At 37.8% G+C, this 24,692-nt stretch overlaps 2 protein-coding genes across 3 annotated transcripts in view; one reads left to right on the plus strand and one right to left on the minus strand.

Annotated features, from left to right (window-relative positions):
• The window catches only part of LRRC17 (leucine rich repeat containing 17), a 32,905-nt gene extending 31,290 nt beyond the window's left edge, over positions 1-1,615 (plus strand). For both annotated transcript variants that reach the window (XM_047752712.1, XM_047752711.1), the window contains exon 4: positions 912-1,615. In XM_047752712.1, coding sequence (XP_047608668.1) covers positions 912-1,309 — 398 coding nt within the window. In that variant the 3' untranslated portion in view covers positions 1,310-1,615. The remainder of the gene's footprint in view (positions 1-911) is intronic.
• FBXL13 (F-box and leucine rich repeat protein 13) overlaps positions 1-24,692 on the minus strand; it is a 201,586-nt gene that overhangs the window by 117,364 nt on the left and 59,530 nt on the right. The window contains exons 8-9 of the mRNA XM_047752710.1: positions 18,631-18,726; positions 7,355-7,487 (exon numbers count right to left, since the gene is read on the minus strand). Of these exons, the coding sequence (XP_047608666.1) occupies positions 7,355-7,487; positions 18,631-18,726 (229 nt within the window). The remainder of the gene's footprint in view (positions 1-7,354; positions 7,488-18,630; positions 18,727-24,692) is intronic.

Here is a 24,692-nt window from a genome sequence, read left to right on the forward strand (position 1 = left end):
TTATTATTGAATAAGCATTAAACCAGAATGTGATGTACATCACAGACAATCTGCTAAGAGATTGAAAAGACAGAAAGAAATATCATCCTTTTAAGCAGATAAAACACAATACATATGTGTTTTCGGGATAAGTGATAACTAGTCCTTAAGGAAGAAGACTTGACAGCACATTTGTGAAACATAGTTCATTCTAACCTTACCCAGTAATTGAGTGGCCATCTCTCTTACCTAATTGGCTTTATCAAGAGGAAAACAAACTTCCATCTTTATGACAGGAGGTAGTTTTGCAATTTGGAACAAGACCCCTACCCTCCCATAGAAACTGGGAGACAGGGCTGTTATCCTCCTTGACGCTTTCAAAGAGAAATGGGTTCTTAAGAAAGTCTCTTAAGAAGTTTTTAGAAAGGCATTCCTCATAAAACTGAAAAAGTCCTCTTTAAGTCTTCTAAAAGATAGGTGTACATTTCAAAGAGGAGATGGTACTTACAAATTTTCTAAAGTAAGAACTCTGAGAAAAAGGAGGAAAGAGATACCTTTTCCTTTTTTATCAACAGAGAGATTAAGTCCTCTCTCTCTCTCTCCCTTCGCCTCTCCCTCTCCCAGGAAGTTCCTGGGCCAGGGGTTGAATGAGAGCTACAGCTACTGGCCTATGCCATACCCACAGCAATGCAGAATCTGAGCTGCATCTGTGACCTACACCACAGCTCTCAAGGAAACACTGGATCCTTAACCCACTGAGTTGGGCCAGGGATTGAAGCCACATCTTCATGGATACTCGTCGGGTTCGTTTCTGCTGAGCTACAACAGGAACTCCGAGATTGTCTCTTATTTTTAATTTATATTTGTCCTTATAATACACAGTACATTTAACTCAATTGCTAATTGGCTTAATAAGTATTTTCTGTTTCTAGCTGCTTTTTTAGGACTCACACATCTACAAGAGTTAGATTTATCAAACAACAGTCTGCAGAACTTTGACTATGGAGTACTAGAAGACTTGTATTTTTTGAAACTCTTGTGGCTCAGAGATAATCCTTGGAGATGTGACTACAACATCCACTACCTCTACTACTGGTTAAAGCACCACTACAACGTGCAATATAATGGCCTGGAATGCAAGATGCCTGAAGAATACAAAGGGTGGTTTGTGGGGAAATATGTCCGGAGTTACTATGAAGAATGCCCCAAGGACAAATTACCAGCATACCCTGAAACATTTGACCAGGATTCGGAAGATGATGAATGGGAAAAAATACATAAGGATTACACAGCAAAGAAGCAAAGTGTAAGAATCACCATTGTGGGATAACTTAGTAATTGTTCTGGTTGCAACTAGTTTTGTCTTTGCTATACTGGTGTTGGAAAATCGCATGTTTACATGTTGGATTAACTGTGTTATCTATTTATGCAGGATTATCCAGCTAAAGGAAGATTCCCTTAATTATTGTAACAATATAGTAATCAAGGGAATACTCTCATCCTGCTTGCCTGCCTGTTTGCAAAACAGCCACTGGTAAATTGTGTTGGGTCCTAATAATGGCATTAGAATTTCATAAGGTCCTGTATAAATGTTTTTACTGCTTTTGAAAATAATAAAAAAAACTGTTCATTTTTACATGCCTTTTAAGAGCTGCCTGTATATACCTAAAGATGATCATAATGAAGAGATATGAGTGCTTAGTAATAATAAAATGTTATTCTCTCCCCTCTGCCCCTCCCCCAACTTTTTTTTCAGTAAGTCAGCTTATGCATTGAATACATTTCCATTTCTGATTCCTGTGCACTCCAAAATGAGGTCCCAGTAAACCCAAATTCTGAACTACTTTTCATTGATCCTTGCAAAAAACTGTCAAGCTAGACCTGAAGGAGCATTGTCACAAGCAATAAGTCAAGAATCTGAGAATATTAGAGGCTGGTCAGAAGATGGGACTCTGAGAAGCAGGTGTAGATGGTGTGAATCATGAGCTCTGAACAGGTATAAACACTAGTAAATGTGGAAACAACAACACTGGGTTTTTTTTAACAGAGTTCAGACTACAAAGCCACCTATCAGTGGGAAGGGTCTGAGCCCTTCTTGCTAAGCTACTATGTCAAGGAGCATAAGACAGAATGAAATTAGGATTCAGGGTCAGGATTTGGGGTGAAGAAGAAATAATAAAGGAAGTGATATCAGAAGGAGGAGATCATACCCAAAGAAAAGCCCCTTGATTTGGGTTGCAGGTTAAAATTAGCTCACCTAGAGAAACAATCACCAGAAAGAGGGGGGAAGTACCTGGAGACTGATCTACTAGTTTGTACTTTTGATGATACTATACTATTTGAAAAATAAGATGAAAAGAAATACGTATGTATGATTAGAAATCCCACTTTTTCTTTTTATGCAGATTTCCTTTTCACACTGAGCTGGAATATATTTCCATGTCTTCACAAGTAGTATTGAGCATTTCTTAAGCACTTACTAGAGGCCAGACACTGTACTAAGAGCTTCACATAATCTAGTTCTAATTCTCACCAGTTCCCTCCAAAGTACATAATATTATCTGCCTTTTCTACATGAGGAATCCAAGGCTTAGAGAGTAGGTAACTTGGATGAAGCCACAGAGCTGGCAGGTGGCAGAACTGGGATTCAGGTCCACCTAAGTCCTTTGTGCTGTGCAAGGCTACAGAGCATTCTGAAAGTTACCTTTAACCATAGCTGTCTCACATCAGAATTTTCAGAAATAGACACTAAAAGAAAATAGGTATTTTCTCCTGACACACCTATGAGGGCAAGAGATAGTCTTTGGGTCAAATCAGTTAAATCTGTGTTAATATTTTTAGGAAACCAAGAGAGTGGGAGGCTGGAAGAATTGCTGCAGCTGGCAGTTCAGGAAATAACTCTGGATCATAAGATTCTAAGTGCTCTGCCCATTTTACCAGTGGTTTGGGTCAGGGTAGAGACTTAGAGATACTGATTCTCAATACAGATTCTCACATTATTCACTATGAGGTATTAAAAGCAGCTGTTGAATCTGAAGGATTACCAGAGAAATGTAATACATCACTTCTTGTTCATGAGCACTACAGGTGGAATATTAGGGACACAAGACTTAAATACCCAAGAGTCGATGGTGGAGAAAGCCTAGGTGAGACCTCAGTAGGAGATGGGGGCACACAATGGGGGCATGAAGGTTCTGGAAAGAATAAAATTATTAAATATAATTCAGACAAAGGCCTAAGTTACTCTCTGGTTTAATTTTTGGAGGCTAGTTGGGAATTTTATTGGTTGATTTTTATATTCAGGATCATCCCTACTGACCTATTTGGAAATAAAACTCTGGAACACATCACAATAGAAATTGACCTGGACCATCCAAAAGTAAGTCATTTAGAATTGCTAATATCTCCCAGGGCCAAAATCGAAATACATTTTTGAACCCTTAAAATTTGCTCTTTTTCTATATCAGAGTTTATACTTTTTCAGGGAATCATGGTTGATCAATGATGGAATGAACAATTATATACTTCCTCTTCTGCCAATTTCTTACTCGATCATTTAATAATTTGCCTTTGGACCTTCCTTCTGTTCAGTAGATAATGAAATTCAGAAAAAAAATTTAAATATATTTTATGGTAGTCAAACATATTACAATCCTGAGATCTACCTATTTTGCATATTTGAGCATATATGTTTAAATATCACTTGCGTTTTTACCCAATTATCCAAGTGTGGTTTTTTTTCAATTAGTTTTAAGATTCTCTGATTTTTTCTGAAGTAAATAAGGTTTACTACAAGCTTAAGTCTCCTGACTCCTAAACCTGAGTTAGGTCTGACCTAATTCCGGATTATTTGGGAAAGATATTTAACATTGAATGGTTTAGATTTTTCACTTACTAACCATCCCCTCCTCTGGTGTTTATGCCCTGGATCAATTAACATCTGTTTCTGAGAAACCCGAACAAGTCTCCTGTTCTGGCAAACAGAAGCAATTCAGTAATGAGAACCTACTTGTCTAAATTCTGTGAGATGGGGCTTGTTTGCCAGGAGATGGAGTGTTGGTGAGTGGATGGGGACATGTAATATGTATCAGTCAACAGTGTAAGAAAACAGTATCAGTGAGACAATGAGTAAAAATAACATAATATTGTGGGAAAACACAAATTACTTTATAATTTCTATTCAAAAAAGTTTCAATATTATATCCTATGAATTCCAGAAACATAAAAATGCAGCTTTAGAAGTATTTACAAATCAAGCTTTTGCTGAACTGCTCACATCTTACCAATCATTGTGAGTGGGAAAAAAAAAACTGCAGTCAAGTGGGGCTTCTTATCTCTAATACATCTCTTTTGCTCAGGCCCAACAACACAACTGCTGAACTTAAAAAAAAAAATCACTGTGTTTGTACTCTTGCCAAATGTATGCTAAAGCATTTCATCTTATACTCTGCACATTTAACTGTCAAAATATTTTAGCAAGCATTTCCTAGCCTTGCCCTCATCTGCCTTTTAAACATTTTAAGAGACTAGTATTTTAAAGTAAAGTTTCTTTTAAAATTTTTGTGCATAAGGATTGTAAGTATAGCTCTTGGGCTACTCAGCCAAACAGCCCCACCCCAAAATCAGCCATTATTTATCTTCAATATAATGAAAAGTGAGAAAGACTTCTCAACAGAAATGTATGTAACTTTAGATACATCAATAAATCAACTGACCTAAGCTGGGCTGGGAAATGGAAAAGCTGAAACATCTCTGAGATTGTTGTTTTATCTTTGATACACTCAAGAAATGAACAGTGATTTTATTAAATAATCTATGGCAACCAGGCTTTCCTAGGGCCTGTAGCAAGAAACTCTGGGAAATGGTCCCACCTATCAGGTAGGGGACACTAGCCACAGGACCCCCCAGGCCACACAGCGAGCCAGAGCAGGAACCAGCCCCACCCATTAGTGGACCAGCACAAAATGCAGGACCTCCCAAGCCTCACAACTAATCCAGCAGGCTGGCATCCATTGAACTAGACAGGGCCTGGCAACCAACCAGACAGGAACCAGCCATGCCTTCAAGACTGCCTACTACAGTTGGTCCAGCCTCAGAAGAAGGGCCCACACTGCTCTTAGGGGGCAGCCCTAGAGCATTTAAATCTAGTGATCATAGAAGAGTGTTCTACTGGGCCCCATGGGACATCTACATGAGGCCACTTCTCTAAAATTAGCAAGTATAACAAATTTACCGAACACATAGAAATAAAAACAGAGAATTAAGCAAAATGAGATGATGGAGTATGCACCAAATGAAGAAACAAAACTCCAGAAGAAGAATTAAGTGAAGAAATTAAATAAGATACCCAAAAAATAATTTAAATTCATGATCTAAAGGTGCTCTGTGAATTAGAAGAATGGATGAACACAGTAGAAACTTTAACAGAGTTAGAAAAATAAAGAACCAAACAGAGCTGAGGAATACAATAACTGATATAAAAAATACTCTATAAGGAATCTACCATAGATAGATGATAGGAACTAATCAAAGAACTGAAAGACAGAATAGTGGTAATCACCCAATCTCAATAGAAAAAAAGAATTTCTGGAACTTCATCAACTGTACTAACATTCACATTATAGGGCGTCCCAGAAGGAGAAAAGAGAAAAGGGCAGAAAACTTATTTGAAGGCATCATAGATGAAAACTTCCCTAACCTGGGAAAGGAAACAGACATCCAGGTCCAGGAAGCAGAGAGTACCAATAAGACGCACTCAGTGAGGTCCACACCAATATACATTATAATCTAAATGGCAAACATTAAAGAGCAGCAAGGGAAAACAACAAATAATAAGGGAATTCCCATAAGACCATCAACTCACTTTTCAGCATAAATTCTGTATGCCAGAAGGGAGTGGCATGATATATTTAAAATGGCGAAAGGAATATCAATCTACTCAGCAAGGCTATCATTCATATTTAAAGAAAAGATCAGGAGTTACACAAGCAAAAGCCAAAAGAAATTGGGTTTACAAGAAATGTTCAAGAAATTTGACTTAAGTGGAAAAGAAAAGACCACAACTGGTCTTTATGTAATATGAAAATTACAAAAGGAAAAACCTCATTGGTAAATACATATATAAAGTAAAGGTAGTACATCAACCATTTCTAAACTTGGAAGGCTAAAAGACAAAAGTAGTAATAATCATCTCTATTAACAATAAATAGTTAGGAGTTCCTGCTGTGGTGCAATGTGATCAGCAGTATCTTGAGAGTGCTGGGACGCAGGTTCAATCTCTGGCTGGGCACAGTGGATTAAGGATCCAGCATTGCTGTAGCTGTGGCTTAGGCTACAATTCGAATATGATGCGATCCCTGTCCCAGGAACTCCATGTGCCTCAGGACGGTTGGAAAAGAGCAATAAATAATTAAGAGACAAAACAAAGAAGTGTAAACTATGATTTCAAAAACAAACTTGGGAGTAAAAATGCAGAGTTGTTTAAATGTGTTCAAATTTAAGAAATTAGCAACTTAGTCAAATATATATGAAAATTGCTATATATATATACCTCATGGTAACCACAAATCAAAAATCTATAATCAAAAAATATTTTTAAAAAATCCAAATATAACACCAAAGATAATCATCAAATCACAAGGAAAGAGAGCAAGAAGCATCCAACTACAGCATCTCGGGTTGCTGCAGAGGTTCAGGTTTGATCCCTGGCCTGGAGCAGTGGTTTAAAGGATCTAACATTCTCTCAGTGCAGCATAGGTCAAAGCTGTGGCTCAGATTCAATCTCTGGCCTGGGAATTTCCGTATGCTGTGGGTGTGGCCATAAAAATAAATAAATCATTTAGTAGCTCTATATATATTGACATGAAAAGATTTCCAGGACATAAAAGAAAACATTAAACAATATGATCCCTTTCATGTTAAAATTGTGTACTTTTAATCATCAATACATAAATGTATTTTAGAAAAACAGAAAAATTGATAGCATCAAGTACCATTGGGTAAATGAATGGATTTGAGAGAAAAGTAGATTTTTGCTTCTACTGTCTATACTTAGAATTTCTTTAAGGAGAATGTGTTCTTATGTTTTTAATCCATTTTAGTGGATAAATTAATGGTGTATAAATACATATATATTCCAGACAAATGCTAGACCAAAAAAAAAAAAAATAGTCAATAATAATGAACAAAGGATCAACTCCCAGGACATACAATCCAGTAAGAGCTGACTATATTATAGGACTTTTAAATAGCTTTAATAGACATTCTTATGGCCTAAGACTGTAATTGAAGTTTCCATTTTCTTTAGAGTTTTCCTTGTATTTGTTTCATTGCATTACAGGAAAACAAGACAAACAGTTGTCACAAACATACTTACGGACAGATCTCAAAGTTTTCGTTCGGAGAACACAGCCACAAAAATTCAAGCGTAAAACATTTAGACGCCACCTTTGCAAAGTAGACACTACATATTTATCTGTGATAATATTTTTTACAGTAGAAAAATCAATCTAAAAGAATAAACAAAAACATTTGGAAGTGAGAAATATTTTTTGCATGTAAAATTTATAAATATTTTTAAGGCATCAAAGGACTAAAATTTCTTTATCTCATTACTCATCATTTTTTCTGGTTTGGGATTTTGTGGTCATTCCCAGGTTTAATTACAAATAAGATTTTTTTCTTTCATGGTCCTTCCCAGGTTTAATTACAAATGTCTGAATGTCCACTCCAGGTTGACAGCTGGGAGGGCAGGGATCTCGCATCCACACCCCAACAGAGTCAGTTTTCTGAGTGGCCAGGAGGCGCCCCCATCATTCCAGATAAGCCCCAAATCTGCCCACTACTTCAATGTCAATGACCCCTCCTGGGTTCAGTATTAATGTGTGCTGGCTTCTTTCTTAATGACTACAAACTATGCATTGAGTCATAGTTTTGAAGAGGAACTATTCCAATTAATTTGGAAGAGGTAGTTCTAGAGTAAAAGAAAGATAACCTGAGTGTACCTGGCTGAGTGTGTATAAAATTGAAGAGCAAAGAGGTTTAGGTGAGCTCTGAATGGCCAGGGCTGGTTGATAAACAATAGCATAATAACAATTTATTTCAGCTAAAAAACTTAAGTTTATAAACATCCAGTTTCTCCTTGCCTTCTGAACAAAAGTGTTCTTTCTGCTAAAATGTTTGTTATAGTTGTACCACGTTCGAGCATTCACAATTAAGGCCTCTGGCCTATGCCATAACATCAGCAATGCCAAATCCAAGCCACATCTTCTACCTACACCACAGCTCACAGCAACACCAGATCTTTACCCCACTAAGCAAGGCCAGAGATCAAACCCTCATCCTCATGGATACTATTCAGATTCATTTCCACTGAGCCCCGATGGGGACTCTGCTGAACATTAACTTCTTTTCTTGGCTTTGTTCTTCACTGCCACGTGCTCTTATTTTCTCCGTCTTTACTCAGTGAGGTCTCTGGGCAGAAGTGTTGGCTTTTTCTGCCAGGCTTCTGCAAGATTTGTCCTGATTCCAATGTTATACATATTCTTTCTCTTCCAGACCATTTGGATTCATTTTTTCCTTCTTTACTGGTTTTCCAAAGGAAAAAGTAGCACCCCAATCTGTCACATAAGTAAGAGTTTATTACTTTAAATCAGTGGTCCTCACTGTGGTCCTGAGACCATCAGCATCACCCAGGAACTGTTGAAAATACCAATTCTTAAACCCCATCTTTGACCTACTGTGTCAGAAACTCTGGGGGCAGCAACTAGCAGTCTGCTTTAACAATTCCTTCAAATGAGCCTTCAACTAAAAATATGTTGAAGAGAAGAATACCAAAGTTGATAGCTAAGATGGGTTAACTAAGACAGAGGCACATTTTCTTCTTACCATTGCTGCACAAGGTGAGAGCAGAACAGTATAGCCAAGAATGGGATGTAAAGCTGCTGAGCTGACTTATGGAGCCAGATTGCCTGATACCTGCCAACTCCTTTTAGTTTCTTTGTCACAGTTTCTGCAGAATGGCCCCTCCATCTAGTCATAGGTCAGTCATGATATCATTAGTCCTCCAATCAATAGCAATCAAGGAGGGATGGTGAAGCCAGCTGTTGACTGGACTTAGGTGACAGGGAAAATGTTGCTACTGCAACATATGTTGATGGAACAAATGATCAAAATTGTTGAGATTAAGGAAATCATCCAAGATAAAGGATGATCATCAGGGATAACACATGCTTAACTTTCATTGTTGGCTAAGACCTACCATCCAGTGTCTTCTTTGGAATGAGAATACAGGCATGTCCTGGTTTATGAGAATAGTACAAAAATATGACAATGACATAGAATGGATAGAGGTACTAGCCTAGGAAACCACATTAGAGAATGCCTGAGTGTTTGTGTGTCCATGTGCATACAAACACACTAAGAATTACCAAAGAAACTTTGTTTACATGTTGCATAGTTTAACCCTATTTCATGCTCACTTTTTTTTCCCTTTACTCCATATCTTGTGCTGTTTTGTTATATTTTTTAAACTCATAATATTTTTAAAAAATTTATTTTTTCAATAAATTTTATTGGTGTGTATGTGCCTTACAGTATTATGTTAGTTTTGGGTATACAGTAAAGTGAATCAGCCATACATATACATATATAGCCATTCTTTTTCATATTCTTTCCCCATGTAGACTGTCACAGAGTATGTATAGATTTCTGCAAGCTATGTAATAGGTCCTTACTACCAATTGATTGTGTATATAGTAGTGTGTATATGCCAATCCCAAACTACCAATCCATCCCTCCCCACAATGTTTCTCCTTTGGTAACCATAAATTTGGTTTTGAAACCTTTGAGTCTGTTTCTGTTTTGTGAATAAGTTTTTTTATATATTTCATTAGATCCCACATATTAGTGATCTCATATATTTGTCTTTGTCTCACTTCATTTAGTATGAAGTATATGAGTGTGTATATCTCATATATTTGTCTCACTTCACTTAGTATGGTCTGGAAGAGAAAGAACATGTACAGCATCCATGTTGCTGCAAATGGCATTATTTCTTTTTATGACTGAGTATTATTCCATTGTTTATATGTACCACATTGCCTTTATCCAGTCCTCTATTGATGGACATTTAGGTTGCTTCCATGTCTTGGCTATCAAAAGACTGCTGCGCTGAACATTGGGGTGCGTGTATCTTTCCAAATTATAGTTTTTTCTAGTTATACACCCAAGAATGGGATTGCCGGTAGTTCTATTTTTAGTTTCTTAGAACCCTCCATAGTGGTTGCACCAACCTATATTCTCACCAGCAGTGTAGAAGGGTTCCCTTTTCTCCTCACCCTCTCCAGCATATATTGTTTATAGGCTTTTTGATGATGGCCATTCTGACTGGTGTGAAGTGATATCGTAGTTTTGATTTGTATTTCTCTAATAATAATGATGTTGAGCATCTTTTCATGTGTTTTTTGGCCATCCATACATCTTCTCTGAAGAAATGTCTATTTAGATCTTCTGGCCATTTTTTGATTGCATGGTTTGCGTGGTTTTTTTGTTTGTTTGTTTGTTTGTTTGTTTGTTTGTTTTGTAGGGGGATACAAAGCTGTAGGAGATGTTTATTTATTTTGGATAAAATCCCTTGTCAGTTGCTTCATTTGCAAAGATTTTCTTCCATTCTGTGAATTGTCTTTCTGCTTATTTGTCATGGTTTCCTTTGCTGTGCAAAAGCTTTTAAGTTTAATTAAGTCCCATTTGTTTATTTTTGTTTTTATTTTCATTGCTCTGGGAAGTGGATCCAAAAAAATATTGCTGCAGATTATGTCAAACAGTGTTTTGCCTATATTTTCCTCTAAGATTCTTATACTATCCAGCCTTACATTTAGGTCTTCAATCCATTTTGAGTTTATTTTCATGCAGGGTGTGGGAGAATGTTCTAATTTCATTCTTTTACATGTAGCTGTCCAGTTTTTCCAGGACCACTTATTGAAGAGGCTGTCTTTTCTCCATTGTATATACTTGCCTCCCTTGTCATAGTTTAGTTGACCATAGGTATTTGGATTTATCTCTGGGCTTTCTATCCTGTTCCATTGATCTATATGTCTGTTTTGTGTCATTACCATCTTTTTTAACAACTATAGTTTTGTAGTAAAGTCTGAAGTCAAGTAGCCTAATTCTTCAAGCTCCATTTTTCTTTCCCAAGATTGCTTTGGCTATTAGGGGTCTTTTGTGTTTCTATACAAATTTTAATTTTTTTTCTTCTAGTTCTCTGAAAAATGCTATTGGTAATTTGATAGGGGTTGCTCTGAATCTGTAGATTGCCTTGGGTAGTACAGTCATTTTGGGTAGTCCTTCATCATTATCTTAAGTTTTCAGAATACAGGTCTTTTGCCCCTTTAAGTAGGTTTATTCCTAGGTACTTTATCCTCTTTGATGCAATGTTAATGGGGAAGTTTCCTTAATTTCTGTTTCTGATCTTTAATTTTTAGTGTATAGGAATGCAAGGGATTTCTGTGTATTGATTTTGTATCCTGCAACTTTACTGAATTCATTAATAAGCTCTAGTAGTTTTCTGGTGGTGTCTTTAGGATTTTCTATGTATAGTATTATGTTGTCTGCAAACAATGACATTTTACTTCTTCTTTTACAATTTGGATTCCATTTACTTCTTTTTCCTTTCTAATTGCCATGGCTAAGACTTCCAAAACTGCTGAATAACAGTGGTGAGAGTGGACATCTTTTTCATGTTCCTGGTCTTAGCAGAAATGCTTTCCATTTTTCATCATTGAGAATGATGTTAGCTGTGGATTTGTCATATGTGGCCTTTATTATATTAAGATAGGTTCCCTCTGTTCCCACTTTTTGGAGAGTTTTTATCAAAAATGGGTGTTGAATTTTGTCAAAGGCTTTTTCTTAATCTATTGAACGGTCATATAGTTTTAATCTTCAGTTTGTTAATGTAGTGTTTCACATTGATTGATTTGCATATATTGAAGAATCCTTGCATCCCTGGGATAATCCTGCTTTATCATGGTGTATGATCCTTTCAGTGCATTATTGTATATTGTTTGTTAATAGTTTGTTGAGGATTTTTGCATCTGTATTCATCACTAATATTGGTCTATAATTTCATTTTTTATGGTGTCTTTGTCTGATTTTTGTATCAGAATGATGGTGGCCTCGTAGAATGAGTTCAGGTGTGTTCCTTCCTCTGCAATACTCTGGAAGAGTTTCAGAAGGATAGGTGTTAACTATCCTGGACAGAATTTGCCTGTGGGAGTTCCTGTTGTGGCTCAGAGCATTAAGGACCTGATGTTGTCTCTGTGAGGATACAGGTTTGATCCCTGACCTTGATTAGTTGGTGAAGCATCCGACATTGCTGCAAGCTTCAGCATAGGTCACAGATGCAGCTTGGATCTGGTGTTGCCATGGCTGTGGCATAGGCTGCACTGCAGATCCAGTTCAAGCCCTGGCCCAGGAACTTCCATATGCCACAGATACACCCAAAAAAGATATTGCCTGTGAATCCATCTGTTCCTGGACTTATGTTTGTCGGAAGTTTTTTAATCACAGTTTCGACTGCAGTACTTGTGACTTATCTATCATATTTTCTATTTCTTTCTTGTTCAGAAAGATTGTACCTTTCTAAGAATTTTTCCGTTTCTTCTAGGTTGTCCATTTTATTGGCATATAGTTGCTTGTCCCTTATGATCCTGGGTATTTCTTATGATCCTTTGTATTTCTGTTGTAGAGTTCTCCTTTTTCATTTCTAAAGTTACTGATTTGAGACTTCCCCCTTTTTCTCTTGATGAGTCTGGTTGTCAATTTTGTTGATCTTTTCACATTACTAGCTTTTAGTTTCATTGATCTTTTCTATTATTTTCTTTGTTTCTATTTCATTTATTTCTGCTCTGATATTTATGATTTCTTTCCTTCTACTCACTTTGGGTTTTGTTTGTACTTCTTTCTCTACTTGCTTTAGGTGTGAGGTTAAGTTGTTTATTTGAGGATTTTTTGTTTGTTGTTTGTTTGTTTCCTGAAGTAACCTTTATTGCTATAAACTTCCCTCTCAGAACTGCTTTTGCCACATCCCATAGGTTTTGGATCATTGTGTTTTTGTTTTCATTTGACTCTAGGTATTGTTTGCTTTCCTTTTTGATTTCTTCAGTGATCCATTGATTGGTTAGTAGCATATTGTTTGGTCTCCATGTGTTTGTGTTTCTTGGGGTTTTGTTTGTTTGTTTTTTGTTTTTTTGTTTTTCCTGTGGTTGATTTCAAGTCTCACAGTGTTGTGGTCAGAAAAATGCTTGATATGATTTCACTTTTTAAAATTTACCTAGGCTTGATTTGTGACCCAAGATATGATCTATCCTAGAGAATGTTTGACGTGCATTTGAGTAGAAAGTATATTCTGCTGCTTTTGGATGAAATGTCCTATAAATATCATTAAGTCTAACTGACATAATGTGTCATTTAAGACCTGTGTTTCTGTATTGATTTTCTGTCTGGATGATCTGTCCATTGCTGAAAGTGGGATGTTCAAGTCCCCCATTACTATTGTGTTATTGTTGATTTCTCATTTTATGGCTGTTATCAGTTGCCTTATAAAGTGAAGTGCTCCTATGTTGGGTGCATATATATTTACAGTTGATACATTTTCTTCTTGAATTGATCCCTTGATAGTTAGGGAGTGTCCTTCTTTGTGTCTTGTAAGTCTTTATTTTAAAGACTATTTTGTCTGATATGAGTATTGCTACTGCAGCTTTCTTTTGATTTCTACTTCCATGGAATATCTTCTTCCGTTCTCTCACTTTCATTCCATATGTTTTCCTGGGTCTGAAGTGGGTCTCTTGTAGACAGCATATATGTATATATGTCTTATTTTCATATCCATTCAGCCAGTCTGTGTTTTTTTGTTTTTTTGTTTGTTTGTTTTTGGTTTTGGTTTTGGTTTTTTTGGTCAGAGCCTTTAGTCCATTTACCTTCAAGGTAATTATTCGTATGTATGTACTTATTGCCATTTTCTTAATGGTTTTAAATTTGTTATTGTTAGGCTTTTTTCTTCCCTTGCTCTTTTGCTCTCTTCTCTTGTCATTTAATGTCTGTTTTGAGTGTTGTATTTGAATTGCTTTTTCTTTTTTATGAGTATGTCTATTGTGGTTTTTCATTTGTTTTCTCACTAAATTTTAATATAGCATTCTATATGTATACAAAATTGTTTTAAGTTGCTGGCCTCTTAATTTCAAATGCATTTTCAATATTCCGCATTCATCCTCTCCTCCTCTCAAGTTTGCTGATTTTGATATCATATTTGTGTGTGGATGATGTCCTACTTTTATTTCTTGTTTGCCTTTACTGGTAATCTTTCCTATTCATAATTTTTTGTTTCTAGTTGTAGCCTTTTTTTTTTTCTTTTCAAACTAGAGAAGTTCCTGAAGCATTTGTTGTAAAGCTGCTTTGATGGTGCTAAATTTTTATAGCTTTTGCATGTCTGTAAAGCTTGGTCTCTCCATCAGATCTGAATGAGAGCCTTACTATGCAAAGTATTCTTGGTTGAAAGTTTTTTCCATTTATCACTTTAAATGTCTCTTGCCACTCCCTTCTGGATGACAGCATTCCTGTCAAAAAATCAGTTGATCACCTTATGGGGGTTCATTTGTATGTTATTTGTTGCTTTTTCCTTGTTGCTTTTAATATTTTTCTTTGTATTTAGTTTTTGATTAATATGTATGTCAATGTATTCCTCCTTGGTTTTATCCTGTATTGAACTCTCTGCAATGCCTCTATTTAAGTGTTTCCTTTTCTATATTAGGAAGATTTTCAGCTATAATCTCTTCAGATATATTCTCGGCCCTTTCTTTTTCTCCTCTCCTTCTGAGACCCCTATCATGGGAATATTGGTACATTTAATATTGTCTCAGTGGTCTCTTAGAATGTCCTCATTTCTTTTCATTCTTTTTTCCTTTATTCTTTTCTGTCATAGTGATTTCCACTAGTTCTGTTTTCCACATCACTAATTCACTCTTCTGCCTCATTTATTCTGCTGTTGATTCCTTCTAGTATATTTTTCATTTCAGCTATTGTATTATTCATTTCTGTTTGCTTGCTCTTTAAATCGTCCAGCTTTTGGAGTTCCCATCATGGCACCATGGTTAACGAATCCAACTAGGAACCATGAGGTTGCAGGTTCTATCCCTGTCCTCGCTCAGTGGGTTAAGCCATGTTGCTGTGGCTATGGTATGGGCTGGTGGCTACAGCTCTGATTAGACCTCTAGCCTGGGAACCTCCATATGCTGTGGGTACGGTCCTAGAAAAGACAAAAAATCTTCCAGCTTTTTGTTAAACATTTCTTATAACTTCTTGATCTGTGCACCTATTCTTTTTTTTTTTTTTTTAAGTTTTGCTTTTCCATCTCTCATCTTTAAAATATTTTGGTTCTTTTTTTTTTCTTTGTCTTTTTGCCATTTCTTGGGCCACTCCTGTGGCATATGGAGGGTCCCAGGCTAGGGGTCTAATCGGAGCTGTAGCCATTGGCCTACGCCAGAGCCACAGCAACACGGGATCCGAGCCACACCTGCAGTCTACACCACAGCTCACGGCAATGCCGGATCCTTAACCCACTGAGCAAGGCCAGGGATCGAACCTGCAACCTCATGGTTCCTAGTCAGATTCCTTAACCACTGTGCCATGACAGGAACTCCACCACTGCGCCACGACGGAAACTCCACACCCATTCTTTTTCCAAGATCTTGCTTCATCCTTACTATCATTACTCTGTTTTGTTTTATTTTCTTTTTATGGCTGCACCAGTGCCATATGGAAGTTCCTGGGCCAGGGATCAAACCCAAGCCACAGCTGCAACCCACACCACAGCTGCAGCAGTGCTGGATCCTTTTACCCTCTGTGCCAGGCCAGAGATCAAACTCTCACCTTTATAGTGATTTGAGCCAGCTCCATTCAGACTCTTAACCCACTGAGCCATAGCAGGAACTCCACTCTTAATTTTTTTTCAAGTAGATTTCCTATCTCCTCTTCATTTAGTTGTTTTTGTGGGTTTTTATCTTTTTCCTTTGTCTGAAACATATTTTTCTGTCATCTCATTTTGTTTAACTTTCTATGTTTGTGGTCTCCTTTCTGCAGACTACATGGTTTTAGTTTCTCTTACTAAAGAAAAAGAAAGTTGGCCCAGGGGCTTGGGCAGGCTTCCTGGTTTGAGGAACTGGTGCCTTCTCACTGGTTGGTGGAGCTGGGTCTTGTCCCTCTAATGATCAGGGCCATATCAAGGAGGGTTTTTAGAGGTGGCTATTTGCTCAGTATGATTTTAGGCAGCCTGTCACCTCTTTCCTCAGTGTGTGCTGGCTTTTATCCCCTTGATAAGAGGTGTGCTTGATGTTGTGGTGAACTGAGCCTGCAGTGGATATTGAACAGGGCCTCCTGTTTTCTCTGTGGTTTCACTACCCTGTAAGGGGCAACATCTGCTCCCCTACTTATTGTAGTAGGAGCCCCCAGATCCCCAGATTTGTTTCTGAGCTGTGTTCTGATCTGTAGTGCAAGGTATATTGGTTTGTAGTACCCCAACTGGGAAAAGACTCACTGAGAATTCCTCTGCTGGAGCTGTTCACCTGTGAGTGTGGTCTGTTGTGTCACCTCTTCCTCAGTGTGTGGACTCACAGAGTGCACTGTTGTTGGCACTGCTCTCAGTCACACCTTAGCTGTGGGTATATTTGTAATTGGCCTTTGTGTCTCTCAGGCATTATTTTCACTAGGTCACCAGCACAGATCCACTGAGGTGAGGACCAGGCACTGCACTATTCATGCACCTGGGCCTGCTGTGGGATCTATGGAGGCATCTCAGACTCTGGCCTTTTCCAACCCCCATATGTACATGCCCACAGAGCCCACAGCTGCTAAAGCCAGACCAGTCTCAGAATTGGGAACACTCAGTTCAATTATAAGTCCTGAATTTATAAGGCCAGCAGTGTAGGTGCAAATTCACAGTTCACACAGTTGGGAGTCAAGATTTCAGCTCTTTCTCCTTAGTTGCAGGGCTGTTTTTAGTATGGGTGCCTGTCATCTCTTTTCCTCAGTGTGTACTGGCTATTATCCCCTTGATGGTAAGTGTGCAGATGAGGTAAGTGTGCAGCTGGTGTCTGGTCCTGGAGTTCTCAGTAGTGGTAGCAGCTCAGGTGCACACTCAGAGCTGGGCAGCAGCTAGGGATGTAGTCCACAAGACAAGTGACAATGGCTTACAAAACCCTTTCTTGACCCTGGTGGCAGTGGCCACCAATTGGCATCTGGTTGCAGGCCCTGCAGTGGTGGCTGTGGGCCACACATGCTCCTGAAGAAGTAAAGGCGGAGGTCAGTGCCTGGTCACAGGACCCTCGGTGGCAATGGCAGCAGGCCTTTTAAACTCTCAGAGTCAGGGGAAGTGGTTTGTGCCCAGTCGGGACCCCTTGGGAACATGGTGCAAGCCATGTGTGCTTCTGGGAAGGTGGGGGTGCCCTTGGTGCCTGGTCTTGGTCACAGGCCCTCTAGGGTAGCAGCAACAACAACCCCGCATGTTTTCCCAGAAAGGGAAACTGTTACCTGTTTGTGAGACCCTCAGTGGAGGCAATGATCTGTTCCCACCTCTGGAGTCCAAAGGACAGCAGTGGCTGGTACCCATCCTTGGAGCTCATGCAAGTAGTGCCCTGTGGCCTGAGAGCCTTCACATGAAGAAAGAAACACGTCTGGACAGTCTTGCCCCATCCCTCTCCCGGCCTCCAACAGTGGTGCCTTCCTCTCCAGCAGTTTCAGGTTTCTTCCCATACTCCCTTGGGTATGGTGCATCACACCCTAGCTCCCTCTGGTTGTATCCTCATAGCCCACTCCAGGCCACTTCCTGGCCATGACCTCTGAAGCCCCAGCCTCGGCACCCAGTCCCCGTCTGCCTCAGCTGGCTGGTGGTACCAACTGACTCTACTTTGCCCTCTGCAAACCAGTTTCCTCCCAGGCTCCAAAGCTCCCCCTCTCTCCTGGTTGGTCTCTCTACCAGTGAGGAGCCTTCCCAGCATGCAGTAAGCTTTCCTCTTTCACAGACCCCATCCCAATTCCTCTCTGTCTCTTCTCGTTTTTCTTCCCATGTGGGGATTTTCTTGCCCTCTTGGAAATCTGAGCTCTTTTGACAGCATTCTGTAGATGTTCTGTGAGAATCATTCCACATGTAGATGTTATTTCTGATCTATTTGTTGGAAAGAGTGTGCTCCATGTCCTACTCCTCCGCCATCTTACCCCCTCCTGGTAGCTAATATCTATTCAGTGCTGCCTACATGACAGGCTCTACAGGAAGCACCTTGCTTGAATTTTCTCAATTTATCTCTGCAGCTTCTTGAGTAAGGGAATGTTGAAACTAACTCAGATATAATGGAGCTTGTTTCAATCCAAAAGTAATATTCAATTTGTTTCTTCTACTTAAATTAGAAAATACTCTTAAAGTAACTATTTTGTAATCTTGTCCTTTAGGCTTGTGCCTAGACCAAAGAGAAACAAATGAACCTATTTTTTGTGGCTTCATGTTTTGAAGCAGGGAAGAATATAGTCCCTGTTACAGGTGGCTTTAAAGCAGTCTCCTCTCCTTTAAGAACCAGAATAAAGACATATCTTCAGGTAGCATCTACTTACACCAGTCCACAATGAGTTCATTTGTGTCATTGACAGCCAGGAGCGATTAACTTGACCACATAGTATCATATCTCTTAAACTGAGGTAGGAAAAAATCTAAACACAAAGAAAAAAAATACAACTTTTAAAAATATGTGAATTTTGGAGTTCCCGTCATGGCTCAGTGGTTAATGAATCCGACTAGAAACAATGAGGTTGCTGGTTCGATCCCTGGCCTCGCTCAGTGGGTTAAGGATCCCGCATTGCTGTGGCTATGATGTAGGCCTGCGGCTACAGCTCCGATTAGACCCCTAGCCTGGGAACCTCCATATGCCACGGGTGTGGCCCTGGAAAAGACAAAAATAAAAATAAAAATAAGATAAAATAAAATAAATAAAAATATGTGAATTTTGATGTAACTTTTCCACTTACGTGTGTGTGTGTGTGTGTGTGTGTGTGTGTGTGTATGTTATAATGGTAATGCAATCCATCTATTGTAGTAGCAGGGGTTTACATGCTTGAATTTTATCTGAAGTTAGGAATTTTATCTAGAGTACTAAAACTTAACTGAGATTTTTTAAATTGATAGTTGCTGAAGGATAGTGAGGAAGATAGATATACTTTATCTTCTGAATGAAAGTAGCATACTGCTAGAAAGTGAATAATTTTCCTAAATAGTATCTGGTACATAGAAGGCATTAAGTAACTGCTTGCTGAACTGAACCGGATTCTTTTTCAAGTTATAAAATTCCTGAGAAAGATCAATAAACCTACCTGGGCTTCTATGTCTGGAAAAATGGTAGACTAGAAAACTTGGAAATCCTTTTGATACAAAACATCATAAATGCTAAAACAAACATTTAAAAACATTTCTTTTTGGAGTTCCCATCGTGGCTCAGCAGTAATGAATCTGACTAGTATCCACGAGAATATGGGTTTGATCCTTGGGCTTACTCAGTGGGTTAAGGATCCAGCATTGCTATAAGCTCTAGTGTAGGTTGCAGATGTGGCTTGGATCCCACATTGCTCTGGCTGTGGCATAGACCAGCAGCTAAAGCTCCAATTTGACCCCTAGCCATTGAACTTCCATATGTCACAGGTGTGGCCCTAAAAAGACAAAAGAAAAAAAAATGCCTTTTAAAATTTATAAAATTTCAGCCTTATTGAAGTGTATTGACATAAATTTGTTATTCATTTATTTATTTATTGTCTTTTGTCTTTTTTTTAGGGCCATACCTGCAGCACATGGAGGTTCCCAGGCTAGGGGTCAAATTGGAGCCACACCTGCCAGCCTATGCCACAGCCACAGCAATGCCAGATCCGAGCCACATCTGTGACCTACACCACAGCCCATGGAAATGCCGGATCCTTAACCCACTGAGCAAGGCCAGGGATTGAACCTGCAACCCCATGGTTCCTAGTTGGATTCATTTCTATTGCGCCACGACAGAAACTCCTAAATTTGTAAGATCTTTAAATTGTACATCATAGCGACTTGATATATGTATACATTGTCAAAGGATTCCCCCATCTAGTTAAACAGATCCAACACCTCACATAGTTATCTTTATTTTAAGTTTTGATGAGAACATTTAAGTTCTGTTCTGTTAGCAAACTTCAGTTATACAACACAGTGTTATAACCATGGTTGCCATATGCTACTTTATATTCTCAGATCTCATTCATCTTATAGCTGACAATTTATACTCTTTTTCCAAACTCTCCCTCTTTCTCCTACACCATAACCCTGAGTAATCACTTTTCTAATCTCTAAAACACACACACATATATATATATATATATATATAGCCAAGTTTTCAAGAAAATAAGGAAAGTATCCAGGGCTCCAGTCTTTGTAAACCCAATTCACAGTAAGGTATTCATGCTATAGGTGCTTGGAATGGGAATGGGATAACAGTGGAGGGGGTTGCTGATTTTCATTACAAATTGGTTCAGATTTTACTGGCCATGCAGCAGTAGAAAAAGTTACTAGGCCTGTATAAAGTTAAAAGTTAAAACCCAGTCAGAGAAAGAAAGAGAAGGAGGCAGAGAGAAAGAGAAAGAGAAAAAGAGAAATCTAGTATTGTGAAAGAGAGATTTAAAAACAAAACAAAAAACTCTTTATTGACAACAGAAAAACTAAAGTACCTAGCCTAGGATGAAAAAAAAAATTTCCCAAAGGATTGCCAACAAAAGACTAGCTATTATGTGGATTTAACTTGAATTTTAATTATTTGTGAACTCTAACTTGAATTTGTTACCTTCATAATAGTATTTGATACAGAAACAATAAAAGAGCTTCCAACTTGGTCGTAACTTTGGGACATTTAGCAGAAAGAAATACCATCCCTCTAGAGAGACACACCCTCAAACCAGGCCTTATAGAATTCCTATAGGTTAGGTCCCAACAAAATGAGCTCTCAATAAAAATTACAAAACTCAGGAGGGAAAAAAATCCAACAAGAGTCAATAGCAGAAAAATTTTAACTTTGTTAATAAAATTGTCAGATGGTAATTATGAAAATATTAAAGTGATGAAGCATTAAGGAATTCTTGAGAAAAGCTCTTGTTGAAAAAGGACTGGGTAGTTTCACCTTAAAAACAAAATTCCCAGGAATTAAAAAATATAATGTTTGAAACTAAAACTCAGTTAAGAAGCAGATGAAACCCAGCTGATATAAGAAATAACAAACTGGATTATGGATTGAGAAATTACAGAGGTTAAGACAGAGATAAAGAGACTGAAAATATAAAGGGGGTTAAGAGACACATTAAGTAACACAAAAAGGTCCAACATTCTATATATTTTTATAGAATTTCCAGAAGGAAGTACTGGAGAGAATGGAATAAAAGCAAAACTTAAAAATTCTTTAGAACTGATGAAAAGCAACAATTCTCAGTTTCAAGAAGCATAAGAAACCCTAGACAAAATAATCAAGATGTCATGTCTTCATAGCAAAATTGCAAAAGGCCATAGCAAAGGAAAACCTTAAACACAACAAGGCAGAGATGCCTACAAAAGAATGCCACTTAGATGGTGATCACAGAAAGCAGAAAGCAGCAGGAAATGCTTATCAATCTCAGATACCACTTGCAAGTAAATTATAATTCAAGAATGAGTATTAAATAAAGGCAGTCTAAGACAAAGATGGAGAGAGTTTGCCTGCAATAGACTCATCACAAGAGAACTTCTAAAGGACATTGAAATCAGAGGAAAGGAGTGAGATGAAATAATAATGATGGACAATGAAACTAATAAGCATAGAAATAAAGCCAGTAAACTTACAAAAACATATAATGATGATAATTAATATGGGGGTATAAAAACAAGGTGAAACAAAACACTAGATAATGCTAATATTCGACGACACCACTTTTGAATAAAATACAGAGGAATAAATTTAATAAAGGAGATGAAAGACTAGTACACTAAAAACAACAAAGCATTACTGAAAGAAATTAAAGAATATCTAAATAAATGCAAAGATAGCCCATGTTCATAGATTGGAAGACATAGTAACAATAACAATAAAAGGAGTTGAATCAGAATTTGAAATTTGCCTATGAATAAACACCAAAAAAACCCCCACAGGTCCAAAGAGTTTTCTAAGAATATTCTGTCAAATATCCAAGGAATAGATAGTACTAACAAGGAAAACATCAAGATGTCAATACTCCCCCAAAGTGATCTACAGATTCAATACAATCCTATGCCAATCGAAATGCCAATGGCTCTTTTTTTCTGAAATGGAAAAGCCAGTCCTCAAATTCATATGGAACTGCGAGGGTCCAAATAGCTTTGAAAAAGAAAATCAAATTTAGAGGAGACATACTTCACAATTTCAAAACTTACTCCAAAATGACAGTAATCAAAACAGCATGATACTGGCATAAGGATAGACATATAGACTATTGCAGTAGAATTGAGAGTCCAGAAATAAACCTATACATCTATGGTCAGTTTATTTTTGACAAGGATGTCAAGACCATTCAATGTGGCAGGAAGAGTCTCTTCAACAAATGGTGCCAGGACAACTGGATATCAAAATGCAAAAGAATAAATTTGTACCTCCTCCTCACAGCATATACAAAATTAACTAACAGTGGATCAGTAACCTAAATATAAGAGCTGAAAACTATAAAACTCTTACGGGGAAACATAGGGGTATATCTTCGTGACCTCAGGCTTAGCAATGGACTCTTAGATATGACAACAAAAGTATGAGCGACGAAGAAAAAATAAATAAATAGGGTTTCATCAAAATTTAAAACTTTTTGTGCATCAAATGTCTTTATCAAGAAAATTAAAACTTTACCTTTGGTATTATGTGATGAAAAGGGGAAAATATGCCACCAGTTAAGTCAGTCATTGTAATGGCCAAGGAGCATTGGAAAGATATTATGGTCAATCAGATGGCCTAAAAACTGCACGTACAGATCTATACATGTATTATGCTTGAGGAAGTATTATGCCATGGTGTATATCCAGAGGTGAAAACAACCTAGGAAAGAGAAGTAGCAGGACAGAGTAAGAGTAGAAACGTAGGGCCAAATTTCTGAGAGTATAAGAGACATGAAAATAAATGACTTGTGGAAGAGTTGGATAAGAACCACTTAGCGTGAGAAGGAAACAGAAAGCAAAGCCCTGAGGGAGACAAACTGTAATTGAACTAATGAAGACTTAAAGTCACTGAAGAGAGCTCTTCTGAGTCCCCAAAACACACAGGAAATGAACCACTGCTCAGGGAGGATTGAGCCTTTATTCCAGGATCACAGCTACTCCTTGGAAGGTTACTGTCTTAGTTTCCTATGGCAGCTATAACAAATTATCCCAAACTGGGTGGCTAACAACAATAGAAAAGGCTAGAAATCTGAAATCAATGTCAGCACTGCCATGCTCCCTCTGAAAGCCCTAGAGGAGGCTCCCTCTTTGCCTTGTTCTAGCTTCTGGTGTTTGTTGGCATTCATTACCATTCCTTGGCTTATAGCTACATCCCTCCAGTCTTTATCACACAGCCTTCTTCCCTCCAATGCGTTTCTGTGTATCTGAATCACGCTTCTATGAAGAAACCAGTCACAAAATTTAAGACTCACCCTAATGTAGTGTGACCTTATCTTAGCCAATTACGTCTATTTCCAAATAAAGTCACCTTCTTAAGCTCTGCTTGGACGTGAATTTTGGAGTCAGGCTACTCAGTTTAATTACCTAACTCCCCTGAGTCTGTCTTCACGTCTACAAAATGAGTCTTTGGTGGGATAATCTTGCCAAAGCTCTTCCATACTGAAAATTTTGTGATGACTATTGTGATTCATGGCCAGATAGTTGAAACCAGGATCCTGATTGTGTTGCCATTGTGTGATCTTTAATGTTAAGTTTAAAAGGTTTATTTTTTCATATCATATAATTAAATTATTTTCAATGACAAATTCTAACAGAATATTATTTATAACCAAAAGAAAGTCCATTTCTGACTGGATTGTACCCACCGTCTAGGTGCAAATTCTTACGTAAATGGAGTCAGGCTTTTATCTGAAAGGCATTCCTGCATTCTTGTCTACCTAGTAGAAAAGCAAAGGGCTAATAGACAAAGACCATACAATGTCTTTTCCAGTATATGGTATTAATTTACTCACTGGTTCACTTAACACTCATTGTTATGTACCTACTCTACAACAGTCATACGTTACTAATTCTACGGAACACTGCCCAGAAATATTTAAAAGTCTGGATGTTTCACATCTCAGTGTGGAATAAATTTCTGTTAAGAATTTAAGTGCAATTACCATAAACTTATACTTTCTCCTAGGGAGTCGTGCCACTGTTGTGCAATATACATTGAGCATTTTAAAACGTTCATATGTATTTATACTTGGAAAAATTGAAAATAACTCCACAAGGATCACAGACTCTTGCCAACATGGAAACCTGGAAAGAACATCAGGGCAGGTAAGCATGGATTTCTAATTTAATTCTGTAGATAATTACTGTGTGGTTATTCTGTGTAAGACATTTCTAACCCAAACCAAAAATGAAACAAACAAAAAACTGACAAGATGTAACAGAAAAGAAAAAGGGAAGTTTT

Source organism: Phacochoerus africanus, chromosome 11 (assembly GCF_016906955.1).
Source record: "Phacochoerus africanus isolate WHEZ1 chromosome 11, ROS_Pafr_v1, whole genome shotgun sequence".
In the NCBI taxonomy this organism is placed as follows: domain Eukaryota; kingdom Metazoa; phylum Chordata; class Mammalia; order Artiodactyla; family Suidae; genus Phacochoerus; species Phacochoerus africanus.